The sequence below is a fragment of the Medicago sativa genome, chromosome 4 (genome assembly GCF_051527215.1).
Source record: "Medicago sativa cultivar Bolivia chromosome 4, Bolivia_mono, whole genome shotgun sequence".
Lineage (NCBI taxonomy): Eukaryota > Viridiplantae > Streptophyta > Magnoliopsida > Fabales > Fabaceae > Medicago > Medicago sativa.
This window is the reverse complement of record NC_140752.1, coordinates 83,971,335-83,993,994: the sequence shown is the minus strand read 5'-3', so window position 1 is coordinate 83,993,994 and position 22,660 is coordinate 83,971,335. Positions and strand designations below refer to the sequence as shown.

The following is a 22,660-nucleotide window of genomic DNA, read 5'->3' as shown; positions in this document are numbered from 1 at the left end:
TTAAATCATATAAAATCAGATGACTCTGGTTAGACCGGTCTAGTATATATTGAAAATTTTTTAAAAAAAATTTGTTTATGACGTGAATTTCATAACAATATAAATACTTATATATTGTTAAGAAAAATGTATAAGTGAAGGAGGGTGGAAAATAGTTTTAAGTGCTCTTGTCAAGTATTGATTCATTTACCATTATCATAAATGCAAATATGTTGAATTAGAAGTTGTGAAAGTAATATTAATTAAAGTTATAACTGAAAAAAAGTAATTAATATTGCATTGAAAAGTGAAATGAGTTACTTATTTTGGTACAATATTTTTTACTCCCTCAGTCCCTATATGTAAACCCCCTTTGCCTTTTTCACATTTCTTAAGAAAAGTTGTTAGTGTAATTAATGTGTCTATTTTGTGTGTTAATATTACCAAATTGTCCTTTGTTTGTATGTGTATTAAATTTGACTTTACATATTTCAAGACAAGTTAGTAGTATTAATTAGGGGTATGTTTAGGAAAAAAATAATAAATGCATATAGTAATTTGAAAAGGAGTTTACATTTAGGGACAAAATAAAATCAAATGGGTGGTTACACGGAGGGAGTATTATTTTGGGACGTTGGGAGTAATATATTTAAAAAATTACAAATTTAATAAGAGAGTTATTGCCGTTGAAAAAACCGGTGTATGACATATCAAAAGGACGTGAGTATTTAATAAGAGAGTTTTTGGAAGCAACATTGAATCATCAGAACTGCTATTCGTTTAGTGGTAAAAATGTTGAAGAGTTATCACAATTTTAACAGTTTAATGATCAATTATACGAGTCAACAATTTTACTCCAAACGCAGCAAACTGAATTCAAGATTCGCAAAAGGGGAAAAATGTCATGTTAAATTGGTGCATCGAAATTGTTTGACAGAGATTCACCCAAAACCAAAATTTTGTCATTTTTAGTGAAAAACCAAATTGACAAATAACACGGGCAACCCAGAATAATGAATGAAATAACATTAATAACCTATCCCTACCAAATTGGATAATTATTAGACCATTAGAAAAATTGAATCAAGTTATTGGAATATTATGACGGATGTATTATTGCTGCGATGCAACAACTGTGACCAAGTTCCATCATGCCATCACTGGTTCTGTGCACTAAAGACGCCATATTTCGAACTCTTATTTGATGATTGAAGCCAATTCTTTCCAAAGAAAGGTATCAACTTAGTACTCCAGAATATGTACATTCTCATTCTTATTGGAAAATTATAGACCTATGTACATCCTAAATCTTATTGGGAAATTGTAGAGCTAAGGAAGGCTGTTTGGCCCTAGAGATTACATATAAATTAATATTGGCAGATATTTCAACAGCTCACCAGTATGGAGGCTATCCAATGTCAATTTGAAAGCTCCCAAATCTAGGCATGGCAGAATCATACAAGGAAAAACAAAAATTCTAGCCATTTTACTGGTTAAGCATCAGAATAAATCTATCACTTGCATCAGAGAATGTCTCATTGCGATGCTATGATACTAATAGAGCCTTCCTCAACATAATAACAGCCGGGATGACTTCCCCATCTTCTGAACAAACAAAGGGAAGACCAAGTGAGATTATGTAAGGAATTTGATCTATAATTTTTTTGACTAAAATCATAGATAGACGAGAAAGTTAGTCAACTTATTTAACATTCGAAAAGTGTTTCCAATTATCATAGTGGCCACTTACTTTTTGTGAACGAAAAGGCGAGGCATGTCACACCTTTAGATGACACGTCAAAGACATGATGGCAGAACTGCTGTACAACAACATTGCATAAAAGTATGGGTCAACCAAAACCAAACCCTTCACTAGCCTCATGGATGGCAAGTAACAAACGGTCTTGAAGCTGTTCCTTAGAGGTATACTCAGGAAGATCTAGTTGATTGAAGCTGAAGAGCAATTGTACAAGATAAGATATTAGGATGGCTGAAATTTCAATGTGCTGTATTGACGTAGTTTGTAGGAAGTAACCATACGGATATAAATTTCAAAACATAATTACTCACCAAGTATGAGCTGATGGAAGTCGATCAGGAGCTCCATATGCCTTGTGAATCTGAAACCTTTGGGGACCAGAGATGCCTTGCAAGGCTTTAAAACCCTCCAAAGGAACCTGAAACAAATTAGGAAGGCCACAGTTGTTACCAAACACATTCATAAGATATTACATATTCAACAAGGCTTCTATTTTTGCTGAAAACAAACTGACAACCATAACATCTAGGAGACGTGTTTAAGCAAAAATTAATGAAACCAAAAAAAAAAAAAAAAAAAACTCAAGCATATGCCACAACAACCAGTTACTGCAAAGTGCAACCCATATGGAAAAATTCATGCATCTGAGATATATATAGCACACGAGCACATATATCCTTAATGGGTTTCATGAGATATCACATCAAGAACAATGCTAACTTTCTCTAATACTTCATGATTTAAGAACTACTTAATAGCACGAGTATCTTTCCATTGCAAATAATAAATTGAGTACTCCACTAATTACACAAAGGTTAACAAAAGTAGCTAACCTCAGTTGCTTTTCTTGATGTAATAAAAAAAATTGTATTTCCATCAAATACTTAGAGAATCATCCCTAAACTACTCTTACTTTTTTATTTAATTTTGTATGAGAACTTGTTTCATTTTAGGAAATTTTGAGAACAATAGCATGAAATAGAGTGAAGTTAATTAGGTTTTGCTTATATTTTGGTCCGCCAAATATGACTACTTTCTGTTTATACTCGAGTCCAGACTGATACTTATTAAAGCATAACTTTTAAACGTAATGAATATGCATGAATTTAAACACGTGGACGTTAGCAAACTCCCACATTTTATCTAAAACAAATGCCTATAATTCTTGTCAACAAGAAATTAAAGTCTACTCGGTAATATAAAATGCTTATAAAATTTCGGTGTGAGGTATCCTCTGCACGCAACTGCAAAGACTAATCCCTCAAGTCGGGTAGAGTAGAACTCTATGGGTGGCAAAGCTCTCACTCGAGATTTAACACCGCTACATTCCTATGGCTGGATACGAGACCAGGACCTCTGCTTAAGCTGGAAGAGATCCCTTACCATCTCATGCAAGTGCTTTTGGGTATAAAATGCATATAAATAAAATAAGATATTTCTAGAACAAAATAATAATTACTATATAGTTTATAAACATATGATTTGCGTACTAGTTGAAACTTGAAAATGTTTCTTTTATTATAATAAATCTGTTAAATAATGTTATCAATTTATGTATAATGTGTCCATTAATTTATTTTGGGCAGTTATTCCAAGAGTAACTCTTGGCATAGTTACTTAGCTAAAGAACTCATTATAGGCATTGGATTTTAGCAATTCAACCATCAAACTGTAAGTACTTATTTATTAGATCAACTCCACAAATTTTCATAAAATTCAAAACTATTTCATTCTTCAATTGAACAAACAATACATTATATAAAATCAAAAATAAATATCGACTATGATTACATAGCTATGAATGATGAATATTTCCAAAGTTCGGCATCGTGATCATTAATACAATATGATGACAACCAATTATGATCATTAATTTCACGAGTACGTCTGTACTCTAGATAAGTTAATCTTCATCCCATCATTTTAACCCTTCATACAGTAAAATTATAAGTATATGCAGCAAATATAATTACTAGATTTCAATATAAATCAAATGATTGTTAATTTTTAATATTAAGCAAAATTAGAAGCTTATAAAAAATAAGTAACATTAGAACGTTAAAATTTTGAGAAAATTACCTTTGATGTTCCTGTCACAAACTGCAGTAATCTGGCCATGTCTTCCTTATTGAAAGACTTGACTACCTCCCAAAACCATTGAACAACATTTGATGCAACAGTATAGCCTGTATACTCGGTGTTTGCCTTCAAATCATCCACTACAAGGAGAATGGCATCATTCAGATACATATGAGATTAGAACGTAATTTGACTAAAAAAGAAACCAACTCACAATCGATTTCTGGAAGACCACTTATGAGTAGCTCAAGCTCTTTATCATTGAAGATTGATATAAGTTCCCGTGGTACCATTTCACTAAAACCTTCTAGAAAGGAGTTGATTTGAGGACGGATGGCATTAGTCAGGAGATGTTCAGCAACAAGGTCAACGTACTCATGCTTTGTTTCTTCAGTAACCCTTATGTTCCTTCCCCCAGGTTTAAGCTCATAATCAGTGACCTATTTCACAATTTTGGAGGGATGGACAAAACAAATGTAAGGATAACTCCCAAGAATTTATCATGAGTGAATACATTAGAATCATGTCACACAAAAAAATATTCAAAATTGTCACATTAACATTTTAGCAAGCTATTAAAGTAAGTTCCACTTTTATCAAAATTACCTCATTCTTCTCATAAAGTATGAGTTTTTCTTCATCAGCATCCATGCTAAATGTCAGGTCTGGAATATCACTCACGTCATTCTGGTACGCACATGCCAAAAAAAAATATTAGACAGAAAGCAATACATGCAGAAAGTAGGTGGTCTATATTATAGACCACATCATTTATTCAATGAACCTAAAAAGTGAAAAGTTGCATATAATTGAGACTGGAGGGAGTAATTCACTAATTCTATAATATGTGTAAATTTCTATTCAATACAGTGATTTTCATACAATTCCATAATACGTGTGAATTCAAGATAAGTGCATAAGCTTGGGCAGTACAAAGAACAAATGAAACAAACCCATGTTGCTCTCTCTCTCTCTCTCTCTCTCTCTCTCTCTCTCCATCTCTCCATTCATTCACAAACACCTCTCCTACACAGATTATATGTTTCATTCCAAGTAAAAGTCCTAATCATTCCTAACATTTATTTTGTTTATTTTCTCATGTTTCCTCTGTCTACTTACATAAATCTACAACCTTCAAAAATAGAGATCTAATATGGCAGAAAATTATTAAAGCACAGAATGAAAGGTCAATAAAATGGTATAATGCTAAGAATGACTGAGTTCGGTAAGCACACAGTGCCTAAGGTGAAAAGAGACAAAAGTGATCAATATTGTAAATCCGTACTCACCTCCAACATCCATTTCAAATTCTTATAGTAATCAGGATCAACCGCTTCAATGTCATGGTATGTAACCTTAACACCGAGTATATGTTTATAGAAAGATCGGGTAAAGTAAACATCCAATAGCTGTCCATCAAACAACGCCTTCCCCACCTGCATATAAGATCATAATGACAACTTTCAAAGAACAACCAAACCTGAAAACACAAGATGTAATACAACCGCAAGAGGTTGCTTTCATTATATTTCTAAATCTACCCCAATTTTTATTTTATTTTTTTGAAGTAGGGGGAATATCTATTTTGTCCCCGAATACAAACCACCCTTATAGTTAAAGTGCATACCACTCGGCCCACAAACTTGAAGTATGAAAGGTGTTCAGTCTGGTAAACAGAGTTAGGGTTTGGTTGGAAAGTTGCATTGTTCCCCACTGTTGTGAAAAGTAAAGCACCCTTGTCAAAAATGACCCTTGATAGTAGCTGATACCATTCTCTGGTCAGACCACCAGCATCAATACCCTCTTCACCTTGAAATTGCACATTCAATCGGCCCTTGAGGTCCTGAGTAGGACGCATCCTTAATTGATTATATGAGTCCTCCAAAATATAAGCCCGCCTTACACTTATACGCAGCGGCCCGGACAATTGGTGTTCATGTTGTTGCCTGATTCTTGAGCGAAAATAGGCTCTCTTGTTATCAAAGTCAATAAGTCTTGGTGCCTTCAGCATCATGGAAAGAGATTTCTCCAATAAACCCGGATTCTGCCTAATGAAAGCATTTGCAAGTCGGCGATGCTTCTCCGCAAACCTTGTAAATGTAACAGCACCATCCAGCTTTCGCTGCGAATCTCCACAAAATTTTCCACTCACCGAAGCTGAACCACCAGCACACTCCTTGACTTCTCTAGCAGTTGCATTGTCATGGTCTTGCTGCATGATAGATTCGTTTGCTTGTAGCTTCTCAGACAAAACAAAGAAAGCCTCAATGAAAGGCAAAAGTCTTTGTGTTCCAGGAGGAAGTGGTGGTGAAGTAGAGGAACCGTGCAAATTTTCGGCAACATTTATATTTGACATGTTCGGACAAAAAGAACTCTGGCCAAGTTGCATCTCAGCTGCACTTATACAATTACTGAGTTCTTGCCACAGTGGCTCGAGTGCAGTATTCAAATTCCAAATAATTGCTTCGTCCTCATGCTGATCTACATCACTTTCCATATCCTTATCACCTGAAGTATTAAATGAAATGAGGGAGCTTAGAGCTTGCAGCACACGTAGAATGGATGCACCAGCCATAGAACCAGCACTCAAGCCAAGCATATTTGTTTGCTGCAGGGTAACAAGATCACTGACAGCTGAACCAGTCAATGCATGAGATGATTCTGAAAGCTCTAAAATAAAGAACTTTCTATGAGCGGGAACAATGAAAGCCAACTTCTTCAGCACCTCACCAACAAGCGTATACATTTTATCCGAAAGCCTAAAAAATATAAGATTAGTCACTGTTACATCACAACTCAAAAGGTTACAAATATACTGACAGGAACAAAAATTAACAGTGACTATGACAGTATTAAGACAAATTTTCAAACCATGTATTCATGATTAGAATATTTAACAAAAAGAAAGGAGAAATATGACAAGGCTAAAAAAAGTACCCTTCATGACCAAGAAGACTGCACACATTCCGCAAATCAGATTGGGGTAACTGCAAGAAGGTATTGTACATATCAACATTCTTCTTTCCGTTGGAAGAACACGTTTTCGGATCAGCATGGTTATCTTGTCGATTAGAGTCCATCTCCACTAAAGGAGGATCGTTCTCAGCTTCATTAACACACAGATTTTGGGTATCTGCTATCGCTTTTTCAGATTGAGATTGACTTTCTAATTTGGATGCAGCAGTATCAACTACAACTTGAATCAGACCCATGACCTGCTCAAGATGAGCAGTACTGCGTAAAAATAATGGTCGGTTCAAGAGCTTCAAAAAGAGAACAAGGGGAACGACCCCTGCATGAGCTCCAAAGGGTTTTGGTGAAGATCCCCCTTCGTTAACCTTTTCCTTTCCTTTCCCATTCAAAGGTGTCGTGGATGAATTTGAAAAATCTGTAATTGATTGATCAAAGTGAAACAACATTTTTGCAACAGCAGAATGATTTGTGGCCAAGTAAGTCAGAATCTCAAGAATACGGCGGAACACTAGGGGAGGGAGACCTGCTATGAAAAAAGGAAACGAGAGATCAGCATGCAATAAACTATAAATATTGAGATATACACATGAAAATTATGTTCTACACTAAGTGCAAAAATTACCATCCAACATCTGAGATCGGCCATATATTGTATTTGAGTGACAACCATAAAGCCTCTGGTCATTTAATGTCGCTGGCCTGCTTGCAGAACCTTCAGCTTCCGGCTTAATCATATCAAGCAAAAGATAAATAAGAGTGGCCCTTGTTACACTATGTGCACATAAGTTTAACAAGAGTCTCTGCAGGAGGCCTTTTCCAAGGGGCTGACATGATGATCCATAAAAAGAGCAAGTTATTATAATCAGAAAGATACATAGATAGATACACATTACAAAGCAATATATATGTACGATAACCAAAAAAAACTTATTGCAAAGAAAATCACATAGAACTCAATGTCCAAAACAATTACGAAAATTAGGAATGTGTTTTCACACCTAGTAACAGAGGCTTGTATAACTAAGACTACCATGGTGAAGAGAACCAAACTTACTTGTGCCAATCGTAGAAGTCGGATCAAAGCTTTTAATGCATTTGCATCAACTACTGTCTCGCCTTCAATCTCCTTCACCTTCAAAGTATCCGTAAGAGCAGAACTCCTGTCTATTGCAACTCCGACACCCCGATCCATCACAGGCCGCCGAACAAATCCCAAGCCGTTTCTTCGATTGTTAAGCCTGTGACTGTTCCCAAAAAGGCTGTGAGCTTGATAATGACTCATTGCTCGGTCCCTCAATATTTGAGCTTCAGCAAGCAATGAAGACGGCAGTGCTGACAGAACTGCTTCAGAAGAAGTCAATAGCACCTAGTATAAAGCCAAGTACAAGCATTACGATCAAGTCATATTTCCCCTAAATAAATCACCTAATTTGTTGCATGATAGAAAAGTAAAATGTAAACCTCTTCACGCAAATCAGTTGGAAAAGTTGCAATTATAGAAGCATTATCCATGTCAACTGGCTGTCCTTCAGCCTGTTGGACAATCCTTTGAGCTCTTTGTTGGGCCAAAACCTCTGCTTGAATATCTGGAGGAAGAGCAGCTAAAAACTCGGGATCAATATCATCTGCAGAAGGTGGTGCATAAACTGGAGGTTGAACAGATTGAGCTTGCTGGGATGCCAAAACTTCTGCTCGTAGATCTTCAGGAAGAGCTTCCAAAAATGTAGGGTCAATCGTATTTGCACCAGAATTATTTGCACTAGTTTGATCAGCCTGAGTATCATCCAGAGCAACCACTGTGTTCTGAGTTGATAAGAGCTCATCCCTTATGTCTTCAGAAACATTTGGTTGCCCTGATTGGTTTCCTTCAGCATCAACACCACCCATATCAACATCAACACTGGCATAAATTGACGATGCACGGCAATCACTTGGATTAGTAGTCTCTAAACCAGAATCTGGTAACTCAAGATTAGTAGGCTGCCCATCAACATTGGATGTCCCATTGCAGCCCATTGGTACAACTGGCACATTGTGGTTGTTAGTAGGTACATCAGGATCCTGTCCGCATCGTACATCAGTACAAGACTCAATAGACGAGTTCATAAATTCCTGGGGTATTTCTACATTCTCACTGGGAGCGGCGTTTATTTCATTTTCAGGGCAATCAAGATTATTTGTCATGAGGTTCAGCGAAAGAGGTTGAACTGACACAGGCTCGTTAGTTTGCAGGGGATCCTGAACACTGGAGTCTACATTTATCTCCTCCTCGCAAGAAGCACCATCAACTGAAAGGTTTATTTGTTGAGGTATGGTTTCAATACCATTTTCCTGATCCTGGCCTGCAAACTGCTGACAAGTAGAGTCGGTCCCAACAGTCAACACTGGAGCATCACGTGATGGAATAGCATCAGATTGCTTCTCTTGTTCTTCAGAATTATGTGCTTGCTGTTCAGTAGGACTGCTTGCAGGAGCTATGGAACCCATCTGAGCTAAAAATTGTTCCTCCACTGCTATTGCAATGGCTGCCGCTTGAGTGCCTCCTTGTGGTTGACCATCATCGGCCCACCTACCATTACCTAACACTCTTCTTCCAGGTAGATGTAATGAACCCATACCCACAGAATAATCTGCTAGAGGTGGTGGTGCTACACCACCCAACCGGTCTCCAAACAGACTACTTGGCATGTGATCATATGGAAAAATAGGTGCATCGAACATGTCGAAATGGGTCATATCATGATTCCCAGATGACTGGGTTTCCGAATCCCGGGATGCAGAAATACCACCTGATGACCACATAGAGACAGAATCGCCAGATTGCGGTGGCCTTACAAGAAGAGGATGTTGAAAAGCATTTATTTCAGAAACAGATCTCTCGAAGGAAGATCTACCTGTCTGGCGGCGACGTTCAAAACTTTGAAGACGAAAAAAGTCATCAACAGTAACCCGTTCAAAAGGTTCGGCAACCACATCCATAAGGCCACCACCAGTTCCAGGTTGCCCAAGAATCTGGAAGTGATCCAATCCATCAAGAGCTTCCCTCCATCTCACCTCTATGATGCGATTCTCATGAAAATCATCGTCGTCTTCATCAATCATTTCATCAATGTATTCATTCCCCAAGCCGGCATCATCATGATCCTCAACATCAGTATCGGCCAAAGACATCATGCCCCCACCATCTTCTGCTATATCCTCATCTTCATCCTCTCCATCATCATCTTCATCATCACCCATTTCATCATCTTCATCACCCATGTTATCATCGGCCCTATTCTCAACACTAAAAGTCATTTCAATTTGCTCTGGGTTCTGCAAGACACTTCCCTCTCCAATCTCCTCACGCATCAAGTCCATTCTTAGTTCCACTAGTGTATTTTGGGCTATTGTCTCCTGTTCTTCTACACTCATATCTCGTTCAACTGACTGATTTGAGTTATCAGCATGATGATCACCTTGAGAAGTTCTTTGATTATGTGCATTAACCATCATTTCTCTGAGTGCTTCTTGACTGCTTGCATTCTGATCATGTGCCACGGTTTCAACTGCAGAAGGAGCTGCTATTTGATCATCAGATCTTCTCTTTTCAATCCCATCAGATTTAAAAATCTGCTCACTAGCATTAGCAGCTCTGGTAAGACATTCTAAACCTTTGAGTACAAGAGTCACAAATTTGGGTGCATCAGGATGATCCAAATCAACCACCTGCAGGATGCTAGTTAAACATTTGATCATTCCACCATCGATCAAGCTTTTTGCAATATCAGGTGAATATCCAGAACCAGGAAGGCTACCAGATGACGAGTTTTTCGACAATATAGAATATACAAGATCAACAAAAGTAAAAAGCCTTTTATCTGGGGATAAGCTGCTTTTCAAAGAATTGCTCTCGAAATTTGAAAAGGACATCATTTCTTTAATAAGTTCATTAGTCACTCGCTTACGACCTTCACCAGATCGACCACACAAAACTACCAGGAACCATGAAGCTTTCTCAGACAACTTACCTCTCTGATCATCAGGTCCTACAGATTTGTCAACAGAAAGTGGTAGCAACCGATGTATTACATGATGGATAATGCCATTATGTCCAGATGGTTGATTAGATCCACGAAATTGACACATTTCAGAGTCGCGTCTGAGTATGACACCAACTGTATGTCCATACATTAGAAGAACGTCACTCAATAACTTAAGGACAAAAGTCACCTTCACCAATTCTGCAGACCTTTCAGACTCGGGCTTTAATATCACTGTCTCGTCAACCTTTGATTTTCCTTTGATCATCATAGTAGGTTCATCTATATCCATTAACGTAGAGTCACACTCAAAATCTTCCCGGCCTTCCATTGGTGGGTACTTCAGCACAATCTCAAGAAGTTGATCAACTACTAGAGTGAGATTTACTGGAACCTTTTTGTGGCTTTTCAGACATTTTCCAGATCCATCATTTGACTTGCTTTCAGATATTCGGAGACATTCATTTGTAGCCTCAGTACTCGATGATTTAGATTTTTCCTTTTCTTTCTCCTTTGATAACATAACTACTGTCCTCCCCCCTGATGTCTCTAACTGACAAACTGCAGCGGCAGCTTTCATGAAAACAGTAGGATCTCTAGATATAACTGGCGCCAAAGATGTCAAAAATGACCGGGGAGAAACACGCCCTGAATGACGATTACCACTTAAAGTTTGTCGTATCTCCAACTCCATGGCTGTTTGTAGTGTTTGAGGATCTTCAAGAAGATGCCAAACAATAGTCGATACAACAGTGTCATAGCCAGGGAAAGAGCAATTCCTTGGAAGACTAAAAAGAGCAGCCAGACCTCCATTTTCAAGGAACTTCATAGCCAAAGCATGAGTTTTTGTTAACCGAGAACATAATTGTAGAACAGCCTGCATGACCACAGCAGGGACATGTTGTTTTATCAAATCACATGTAATATCCAACAACTTGTGACTTTCATCAATAGTTGCAAAGCCAGTAGGTTTCCCCAATACATTTTCAAAATCCATGCCAGGTTCTTTTTCCCTCCCATCTATTTTCTTTTCTTCCTCCGCAACTGTATCTGTAAATTGCAGGGAACCATGCTCCCCAGATGAATCAGGCATGGAGCCAGTTTGGGTTCCTCTTTCCACATTTTCAATCTTTGGCCTTGACTGCAGCATTTGATCCAATACAAGTAGTAAAGCACTAATGCATTTAGAGACGGATATTTCTTTCCGCAACTTGAGACTGTCTTTCAAGTTTGTCAAGATATCTATGGTGATAGATATAATTCCGTTCTGAGATGCAATTTCCCTTGCACTTCCATCCTCAAAAAGAAGTAATGCTATAATATGTGCTAACACACCTAATGCACAATTATCCACAGAAAAGTCCAATGGACAAAGTTTTAGCTGCTGCAGAAGATAAGATATTACTTTGGGACGAACTTCACCTTTGTTCTGGTTGCAAAGTGTTACGAGCAAATCTGTCAATTTAAATGCCACTAAATCACTACTCTGAAACAACTTCGCAGATGCAGCAAGTATATCATCCACTAAAGGTTTCTTAATGTGTCCCTCTTCAACTGGCACGTCAATAGTCTTCTCGGCACTATCAACTTTAGTAGTTTCAGAACTACTTCCAAGGGATAAAGCAAGCGCCTGTGCAAGTTCGTCATCCTCCTGGATAGGATCATCAGCATGACTAAACAGCCACTCCATAGCCATTTCAACACTATTTGTTTCAACTCTTCTCAGTGCTTCTTCTGCCCTTGCCCTTGAAAAACCCATCTCAACAATAGTGGAAATGGTTGCCTCATCAGGTGGAGGGGGCATGAAACGTTGGTTTGTGCTTCCCATAATGTTATTTCGATTTTGCTTCACATCTCCAACACCAGAATATACATGTGTAACAAGTGAAATAATTGATGCAATGAAACCAGGACTACAACTACAAAACATGGGATGATTCCAGACTGGTAGGATTACATCCTGAACCTGAGATTGCAGCGTACACACAAAAACCTTTGGGTCTCTTGGAACTGGAAAGAGCCCAATTGACAGGCCAACAGTAACTGGCTGAACAAGAAGCTCTGCCTGAGATGCCGACGTTGGGGACAACAGCAAAGAAGAGTTTACAAAGTACTCAAGCAAGTGACAGTAGCTTTGTAATGTATCAAGTAGCCATGTGTTATGGGACAGCTTGGCTCCTCCTATCTTCCCAAGATCAATTTCTGATGATGTGATAGAGCACGGAAGAGTCCATAGCAACTGACTAGTAGCTTCAAATGTTGTCAATAACTCCTTAAACGTTCCGTGTACATAAAAGTTATTAACCATTGCAGTATAACAACTTTTGCGCCTGCTGTCAAATGTGAGAGATGCCATATCATCCACAACCTTCCCAAGATATCTACATTTTACAGAAAGTGAAGTTTCAAGCCCAATATAAGTAGAATGTCCAGAAAAACTAAGGGCCTCAAGAAAATTTGTAGCTAAAACAGTTCCAAGGGACTTTGAAGCTGAGCTAAGTGACCCTGAATCGGCTCGACGACGATTTGGTGTAGTGAATCCCTTTACGAGAGCAGTGAAGAAAGAGCGCATTGTTGAAGCCAGCTTGTTAAGAATCTCTAAGGCAAGAACGTCGGGGCTTTTCTTTTTCAAATCTTGGGACAAAGATGCCTCCAGTGCACTAGAAGATGATTCAAAGTCAATGTTTAAAGCTTCCAACCGACGAGCAGTCCTCCCACCTCGCATGCGGGCTATCCCTTGCCGAGTACGGCGGTGCAAACCTTCTTCAGAACGAACTACAGAAACAAAATCACGCCCTCCACTCCACAGGGAACGTGAACCTGTCCTACCAAAAACTGGATTTGTGTACCTAATGGTCTGCATATTTGTGTCATCATCACTCTCTCTTTCAACAACAGTAGATGAAGGTGCTTGTGAAACATCATGTTCTTGATCATTATTCTTCTTTTCCCCTGTCTTGGAGTCATTACACAGAGATATTTGCCAAATTATTTCTCTGTAAGTTCTCCCAATATCTTTTAATACATCAGCATCAGAAGTGCTTAGTTCAGAGGCCACGGCAGTTGTTCCCTTCAACAAAAATACAGAGAGAGCCAAGACACCTTCAAGACTAGAAATGCATTTCACCACCTTTGTCTGCTTTGTGGGTTCAACTAAAGCAAGTTGAGTCCCCCCAACTGAATATAAAAGCTCATTGGTAGATTTCAGATGTTCCCTTAAAAACGAGCATAAAGCTCGGGCAAGAGAAGCATAATGTTGTTGAGAAAAGTTTTTGAAGGCAACAGAGATGCTCTGCCCCACAGAAACAGGAGGCATTAAAGGCAGCGTAAATAACTGGAGAATAGCTTCAATCCCCTTTTTCTCAACAAATATTCGACATGTGTCAGCATTCTGTAGAATTGTCTCAAGCAGACGAGCAACATTGTTCACACAATCTGGAAGATAAGACTCCTCATTGATCAGCTCAGGGTCATCTGCCTTCAATGACTCCTTATTATCAGGCAAGATCACATTCTTGTCCCCACCATCCATTTCCATAGGAACAGAGTTTGAAGAGCAAGGATCGGGACACAAAGATGAGGGATCCACAGGAGAACCAATTTTTGAGATAGTTTCTAGAATCTCAACCAACATATCCACTCCAGGCCCACGTAACGAAGAAGCGTGGCGCATTAATTCATCCAATCCACTGGATAAAGAAGCAGGTGTGTCCCCTGTAAGAGCTCGCAAATATGTTCTGGAAGTAAACACCTTCACAAAACACCTCAAAGAATTCCTATCTTTTACAGCCTGAAGGCCATTACTGTTTAAGCATAAAGCATCCAAACATTGGGGGATGCATGTAATGGCTTCTGAAGAGTATAGTACATCATCCATTATAGCATCCAAGAAGGCAGATGGAAGACCAGCTGCATCTAAAACCGGAAAACAAGTAGGATCTTTTTGTATTAAATCACTCAAGACAGTAGCCGCAAGCGAGAAAACTCCACCACCAAAATATTTTGCTCGTCTGAAAATTATACATAAGCACTGAGGCAACACATTATCTTCAGATTCATATATACGGGCAGTATTTCCAGGGGCATAGGTTCCAAGGGATATAGCACGCAATAGAGCTTTCATCAACAATTTCCGGTGATAAGAAATTAATGGTTCAGAATACAATGGCTGCATGTCATTTAGCAAAACTGAAGAATCTCCAACCATATGCACACTTCTACTAGACTTGGAATTTTCATCTGGCTGTTCTCCACCATTTTCAACATGGGATACTTCAATCTTCAAGCGTGAGATGGTATCATCTAAACCTCCCAAATCTCTGAACAATGCAGCAGCTGGATTACTGTAATCCATAAAAGCTTCTAAAATGCGCACAGCTTTTTCAACCAGAAGCAAGTGTTGTGGATTTGTATCTTTCAGTAGAGGTAGAAGAGTAGGAATGAATCCTGCTTCGCGCATGGCAGAACATCCCGACGATGAAGAAACCAACACAGTTACAAGAGATAAAAGAGCTTCAGCAAAATGAACTGACCAATTTGATGTATTATGAATAACAGAGCCGATGGATTTTTGCATCAGGCTAGATAAAATGCCACGATGCCCACCAGATGTAACAGCAGTCAATACCGAAGGTTGACGGGAACGATCGTGGCAAAGAGCAGCTAATGAATGTAAACATAAAACCCGAATTTTTTCCAAAACTGCATCCTCATAGCTCAGTAGTGAAACCAATTCATTGATAAATTCGGGCTCAGCATTGAAAAACGAAGCCAGGTCATCAGCGTCACCACAGGCTTGAATCAGAATTATGAAAGCATACAAGCGAATGCATGTGTATTGCTGTCTAGAACCCAAAGAACCAAAAGCCCTAGCAAACCGCAATCTTGTAAGCAAAGAAAATCTTAAACTGGAAGGTACTTTATATTCTGTAACCAACTTGTGCAAAAGTCCAAGATCTGTTTCCACACATTTGTTGACGTCACTTAAGTGAATGATTTGCAACCCTTCAACCAGGGGTTCAGCCCCTTTGATGTCACTTTCTGACTCATTTACTGAATAAAACTCAAAATGAAGGGCACAGCCCATTTCATGTACGATAGGGTCACAGCCATTAGGCAAAACTGATGCAATTAGTCCAAGTCCCTCTTCCTTTCCACCCCATCCTTGTGCAAGAGCAAACAATTTTGAATTCAAAAAAGTGTCTCTTATCGAGTACTTTCCAACTGTTTTCTTCAAAAAAGTGGCGAAAGTGTCCAGGGTAGCCTCAACCACGTCTGGATCAGTAGAAGCAAGCAATAATGAAAGATGTTGCTGCAGATTCGAAGAAACCATTATAAAGTATCAATGTTGGTCACTAAAGGATAAATAAGCAAGATATACAAACCTAACAGTAACACAGTTTAAACTTTAAAACTAATTGAATCATAAACATTCCAAGTCACCAAAAAAAGAGATAAAGGAAAAATTAGACCAACATGCATACGGACATCAAAACATTCTTAGCTCTCATCATATTAAGTTGACCGGAGTGGAAAAAAGATTGATGGAAAGACGTCATACCTCGTATGAACTGTAGAAATGCTTATTTGGGCAATTATCCAAAATTATTCTAATGACACGAAGAATTTGAAGAACGGCTTCTTTTGGGAAAGGAGGATCCGAGTCCAAAAAACCGTCATCAACTTGCAGATCCTTTCTTGGTTTTACATACTTCTCAAAGAATGAATCAAAATGATTAAAAAGATCAGCCCAGTGATGAAAGTCTCCCTGTGCAGAGAAAAGAAATGCCAATGAATCAAACACATCCAAAAAAAAAAAATATATATATATATATATATGAATTATTACTAATATAAAAAGAAAAGGGCCATAAAGCCACCTTATCAAACTCCCATACAAAGTTGTTTAAAGGTTCTTGTATGTTTTCAAGTGGAACTGCGGTAACACAGTTGATGAAGCATCTAATTTTTGGAGGCTGCGACAAGTCAAAGAAAAATTGATCAATTAGCTAAAAACTCTGTTAACATAAGCACTTAAAAATACACAGCTGGTGAAGTAAAGGAGTAAACAATTAACTTAAACCACATACAAAATAAAAGACAAGAGTATATAAAACAATATAAATTCAGCAAGTAACCATATACAAACAACTGAAACTGATTTCCAGATGACAATACAACTTATGCTTAAGGTTCTATAATACTGAAATGCATATTTACTTAAAAAAAACTCGTTCAATGCCGAGTGCTAGGTTGCGAAGCAAATCTCTCCTTGAATTAATAATCCATTGGTAAATGATGAATATTACATTGTCAATGAGTTTCGGTCAATATCACAATGATGAAATAAAATACTATAATAACAACATGCACCAACAATGTCTGAGCCTTATCCAAGGCAGGCTAAGGGTAAGGCCAAAAAAGCAATCGCTCTAGGCTTTCGAAAAAAATAAAATGTCTACTTCATAAAAAGGCCTCTGGACCTCCCATGAGTCCATGACCCCTTTTTCTCTGTATTCTATTACTACTTTCAAAACTAAAATGAAAAAAATCTAATCTAAAATAAACATATATTAACAAAAGTTAAGTGGATTGAATTTATCATCAATTGAAAAAACAATAACATAATCAGTTACCATAATTAAAGAAATGGATTTGCATTGTAAAACATCTGAAAAAATACAACAATACAAACAAAAATAAAGTAACTTCACAAAAATATTTTTATGTACTTTACAAAGGTCTCGTCTTAAAATTTGTCTTAGTGCTCAATATGCGTTGGGCCTGCCCTGAACTTACACTACTAGTTGGAATCAGCTAATCAAACAACGGTGTCGGCACACATCATAAGTTTTTAAGGAAAATGCAAATAAAATAACCCAAAGTAACATTTAACAGTGCTTCTTTGAAATTCTCATCTACAATCCAATTTAAGCAAAATTATAAGTTCTGCATGAGGAAATACATATTTGTACAAACTTGTCTCCAGCTTAAGATGATTATCTAAGATTGTGGAGAATTTCTTATTGGAACTTAGAGGTGTGACTGTTATATACTCTAAAGCATAGGTACATGTAAAACGGTGAAGTACCTGTACCCGGTATGTATCTGGTACAGGTATGTGTATGTTACGTGTCCAACACTACGTCATTTTCTCATTATTTCATCGCGAGTGAAATTTGTGACTCTCCCATACACTGGTATAATATTGTTTTATTGTGATCTTTTTGTTGTGAATTGAACAACTTAGCTCTCTCATGTTAATATTATATAAAACAAGTTCATCTTTTTATTGACGTACCCGATATCCTACCCGTACCTATGCATTTTAATTTCAATCCATGCAACAAAGGAACAACAAAGTATCAAGAAGAGCATGATCACAAACAACAATTAGCAAATTGATCGCTATATTACAACTTAATTAACAATGAAAATCACTCTCCACAGCAATTACAACTTAGTTAACAATGAAAATCGCTCTCCACAGCAATTACAACTTCATTAACCATGAAAAACATAAACCCCAATAAGTGTAACAAAAAAAAAAACCTGAATTTTTAACAAAAGGGGTGAAAAGTAAAAATTTGATCGATGAAGAGGAAAAATAACTAACCACTTCGAGTGCACGTTTTCTCTTTAACCTCATTGGGGAAGTGAGAGCATAGCAGGAATCAGAGGAAATAATTGAGAAAGTTGATCAATTCCCAAAACCTAAAATGGAAAATTGATCGCTCAATTCAATCAAATTGATAGAAGGAATAATCAGAGTTTTTGAGGAGAATGAGAGGATTGGTTTATCGATGGAGTGAAGGTAGAGAGAGAAAGTAGTGAGAGAAAGAGAGAAAAACCAAGTGAGGAAGAAAAGAAAAGAGAAGAGAAGAAGGAAGTATAATTCTAATAGGTTTTTTTTTCTTTTGAAAAGAATTCTAATAGATTTTTTTTTTTTGACAAGAATTCTAATAGATTTTTATCAAGGGTGGTGTTAACTTGTGCCCTCAGGGCACATATTAAGAATCTAAAAATGAAATTAAATAATAAATTTTGTCTTGAAAAGATCAGATTTCAAATTTCTAGAATATTGAATGCACAGTTTCCAACAAAATATTTCTATCTTTAGCTTCTTAACTTGTGTCTTGAGGGCACAAGATAACATTTCCCTTTTATCAATAGTTTGTCAAAAAAATAAATTAGGCTTTTTTCAAATCTCTAAGAGCATCCACAATGGAAGAGTCTTAAACATTTAAGACCTGGTACCTAATAGGTACCCCATTGTGGAAAAAAAAAAAAAAGTGAGGGTCTTAGAGCATCTCTAATAGGGGGTCCTTACTTAACAAGGACCACTCCCCGTTAAGGACCCTCCATTGGAGGAAGAAAAAATGAGTCCCCGTTAAGGAACGAGCAACTATATAAGGACCCTCTCTCTCCTGGGTAACTAACGGGTTCCACGTTTAAAAAAATAATAAAATGTGTACTACTTGGTCCCACTTGCGTAAAGGAGTAATAAAATGTGTACTACTTGGTTCTACTTGCAAAAATGAGTAATAGATAAATTATTTTTGTTTAATATGTAAAGATAGTGGGACATATTTAAGTACTTTTCATTGGAGTCCTTATTAGTGTATTGTCATTGGAATCATTGAGTCCTTAATAGGTACTTTTATTAAAAAATTATAAATAAGTGATGTGTCACGTGGGGTCCATTTAAGGAGTCCTTGTTAGAGAACTACCATTGTGGATGCGCTTAAAAGATGTAAGGTCTAAATTAAGACATCATTCTTAAATGGGCCCACATCACTTTTTTATTAAAATAATAATTAAAAATTGTATTAAAATAGATAGTGTATTAAATAAATAATATTGGTGGGATCCAATTAAACTTTTTGTTAGAGGGTCTCCATTGGAGTGGTTGAGTACCGATTAGGTACTTTTATTAAAAAATTATTAAAAATTGATGTGTCAATGTGGGACCCATTTAAGACCTCAAATATGAGAGTCTACATTGTGGATGCTCTAAATTTATTTATTTATGAAAAAAATGGATTAGTTTTTTTATAGTAAAAAAGGAAAAAAAATTGAAGGAAAAAGGAAAAAAGGGACTTTTTTTATATAGCAAAATATCTCAATCAATTATATATATTTACTTTGATTCTATCCATCGAATTTTTTTATTAATCTTTAGTTTCATTTTAGTATAAGTTAATTTTTAAATTTAAAAAGCATAAATTAATTTTAAGGATACTTTATTTCAATCTAATTTGATTATTTTCGAAATTAAATTAGAGATAAAAAAAATTAGAAAATATATTTTATTTTAAAAATAGTATAATTTAGATGAGTGTGTATCAAAAATCAAGTCGACGTTTTTTTGTCGAGTGGTCTAGTGGCAATAATTTCACCTTTTAAGATGGATAATGTGAAATCCCATGTTTAAACTCGACTTTTACATATAGTAATGCCCCTCCTTCAAAATTGTAATGTCCCAAACAACTAAACTAAATCCTTGATAATGCTCTAGTTGCAATCGAAATTGTTCATTTTATGTAATGTAAGACTAAAGGTAATGAAGGTGAAGTTGCTCTTAAACTTGATATTAGCAAGGCATATGACAGAATTGATTGGGAGTATCTCCGAGATATAATGTTTAAAATGGGCTTCTGTCAAAAATGGGTCGATTGGATTATGTTGTGTGTTGAATCAGTAGACTATAATGGTGAGAAAGTTGGACACGTTGTACCTGGTAGAGGGCTCAAACGAGAGGATATGTTATCTCCCTATTTATTTATATTGTGTGCTGAAGGACTATCGTCTCTCATTAGGAAAGTTGAAGGTAAAGGAGATATTAAGGGAACAAAGATTTGCAAAAATGCTCCAATTATCACGGATCTGATCTTTGTAGATGATTGTTTTCTGTTCTTCAAAGCTAAGGAAAGTCAGGCACATGCAATGAAAGACATCTTAACGATTTATGAAGGTGCTTCAGGCCAATCAATAAACTTTCAGAAGTCGAAATTTTTCTGTAGTCGAAATGTGAACAACACAACGAAGAACTTAATTTCTAACATTTTGGGTGTTCAGCAGGTCCTTGGCACATCAAAATACCAAGGCGTTCCTTCAATGGTTGGAAGAAGTAGTACATCAACTTTCAAATTTATAAAGGATAAAGTGTGGAAAAGAATTAACTAGCAAGTGTTTATCTGAGGCAGGAAAGGGAATTTTAATTAAGTCAGTTCTCCAGGCAATTCCATCATACATCATGAGTATTTATTCTATTCCAAAAACAATTATTGGGGCAATAAAGAAAATAATGAATTCCTTTTGGTCGGGTCACAATAGACAAGATACAAAAGGGATAAATATGTCATGGGAAAGATTAAGCATCAATAAAAAGAATAGAGGATTAGGTTTCAAAAATCTCCGTGCGTTTAATCTTGCTATGCTAGGTAAACAAGCTTGGAAGTTCATGACGAACCAAATAATATAGTCACCAGATTATTCAAAGCCAAATATTTTCTAAATTTTGACTTTTTGGAATCAAGATGTAGACATAGCATGCTTTGCGTAGTATTTGGGGTGCGAAAGGTATTGTTAAGGAGGGCTATAAGTGGAGTATTGGTTCAGACGAAGCTGTTGCGTTTTGGGAACAAAATTGGCTAGTTGATGGTAATGCAGTTGATAGACCTGCAGATCTTCCAGAAGAGCTCAACAAATTGACAGTTGCAGACCTTTGGAATCACCGTTTGAAGATTTGGAATGTGGTAGCTTTTCAACAACTGGTAACTGTGAAGAAGATTTCCTTCTTAGACTTGGCTGAGTTTTGATGATAACAAACTCACATCACAAAAGAAGAAAAACCATGGAGGCTCAAGTTGAAGAATGAAGACAATGGGACTTGGGCTTCATAATTATATTTTTGTAAGTATGGTCCTTATCTTTGATTTATCATCCTTAACTTATGGAACATCTTAGTATGCTCAGAAAATAATTACAAACTTTTTTCTAAGTCCCCATATAAAGCAATGCTAAAGCTCTCATGAAAATAAATCACACACCCACAACAATTTTCATTTAAAAATTATTTTGCATAGAAATATTTTGAGAAGTGCATATTTGTTTATAACTTTAAAGATATCTTTCAGCATGTTTTTTAATCAATCCATGAGATTAAAAATTGCATAATCATGCATATCTTGAAATGCTCTTTGATTTGTTTTTGGGAAAAATTGCTTGATGGATTACGTTACATATACTTGATTACGCACCAAGCATTGCATCATGACATAGAAATTAATACATAATTCATTTTTATGTTCCATATATTTTTTATTCAGAAGGTATCCGTTGGCATTTAAGTTGATTACCGTTGGCATTCCATTCTTAAGAGAAAATTGATTTCCCAACGGCCAAATTGCTCTTCATTCTCATTTTTATGAATAGGTGCAATTTTAAATATGTTTCTATTCATTGATAATCCTTTTTGAAAAGTAACATTGCTTCATAAATATCTTTTTAACTTCTATAAATTCAATTGAGAATCAAAACATTTCATACACAACAACTTTCATTATCTCAATTGACACATATTTTCAATATCACTTGCTTTTAAACTTTCATTCAAACTGTTTGGAAAACTTTGCATACACTTTAACATTTATTCAAAAGTTTTCTGAGCACTAAGTCCATTTGTTAGAGTGATATTGATAAAGATATACAACCATACATTTGTTATTCTTCAATTACTTTGTTGTAAAGTTTCTTGCCATTGTTGGTGAGAATTATTGTTAAAGATAGTGGGGTGTTATCTTGTGATTGTTGTAAAAGGTTCTTTGATTCGGGAAGATTCAAAGTC

General features: G+C 36.6%; 1 protein-coding gene across 4 annotated transcripts; it reads right to left on the bottom strand.

Annotated features, from left to right (window-relative positions):
- Positions 1-1,166: 1,166 nt before the first annotated feature.
- LOC146932899 (E3 ubiquitin-protein ligase UPL1-like) lies at positions 1,167-18,704 on the bottom strand. 4 transcript variants are annotated; one of them, XM_085704617.1, is made up of 15 exons: positions 18,428-18,704; positions 16,692-16,787; positions 16,373-16,579; positions 8,252-16,123; positions 7,845-8,156; positions 7,413-7,614; positions 6,755-7,316; positions 5,445-6,576; positions 5,107-5,253; positions 4,424-4,504; positions 4,032-4,257; positions 3,818-3,957; positions 2,050-2,156; positions 1,730-1,932; positions 1,167-1,584 (listed from the first exon to the last, which is right to left on the bottom strand). In XM_085704617.1, exons 1-14 carry the CDS (start codon positions 18,458-18,460, stop codon positions 1,830-1,832), a joined length of 11,220 nt encoding a protein of 3,739 aa, XP_085560743.1. In that variant the 5' UTR covers positions 18,461-18,704; the 3' UTR covers positions 1,167-1,584; positions 1,730-1,829. The 4 variants fall into 4 exon arrangements, with proteins under 4 accessions (XP_085560743.1, XP_085560744.1, XP_085560745.1 ...); XM_085704618.1 differs by having other exon boundaries at positions 6,755-7,313; XM_085704619.1 differs by having other exon boundaries at positions 1,167-1,581; positions 6,755-7,313.
- Between the last annotated feature and the right edge of the window lie 3,956 nt (positions 18,705-22,660).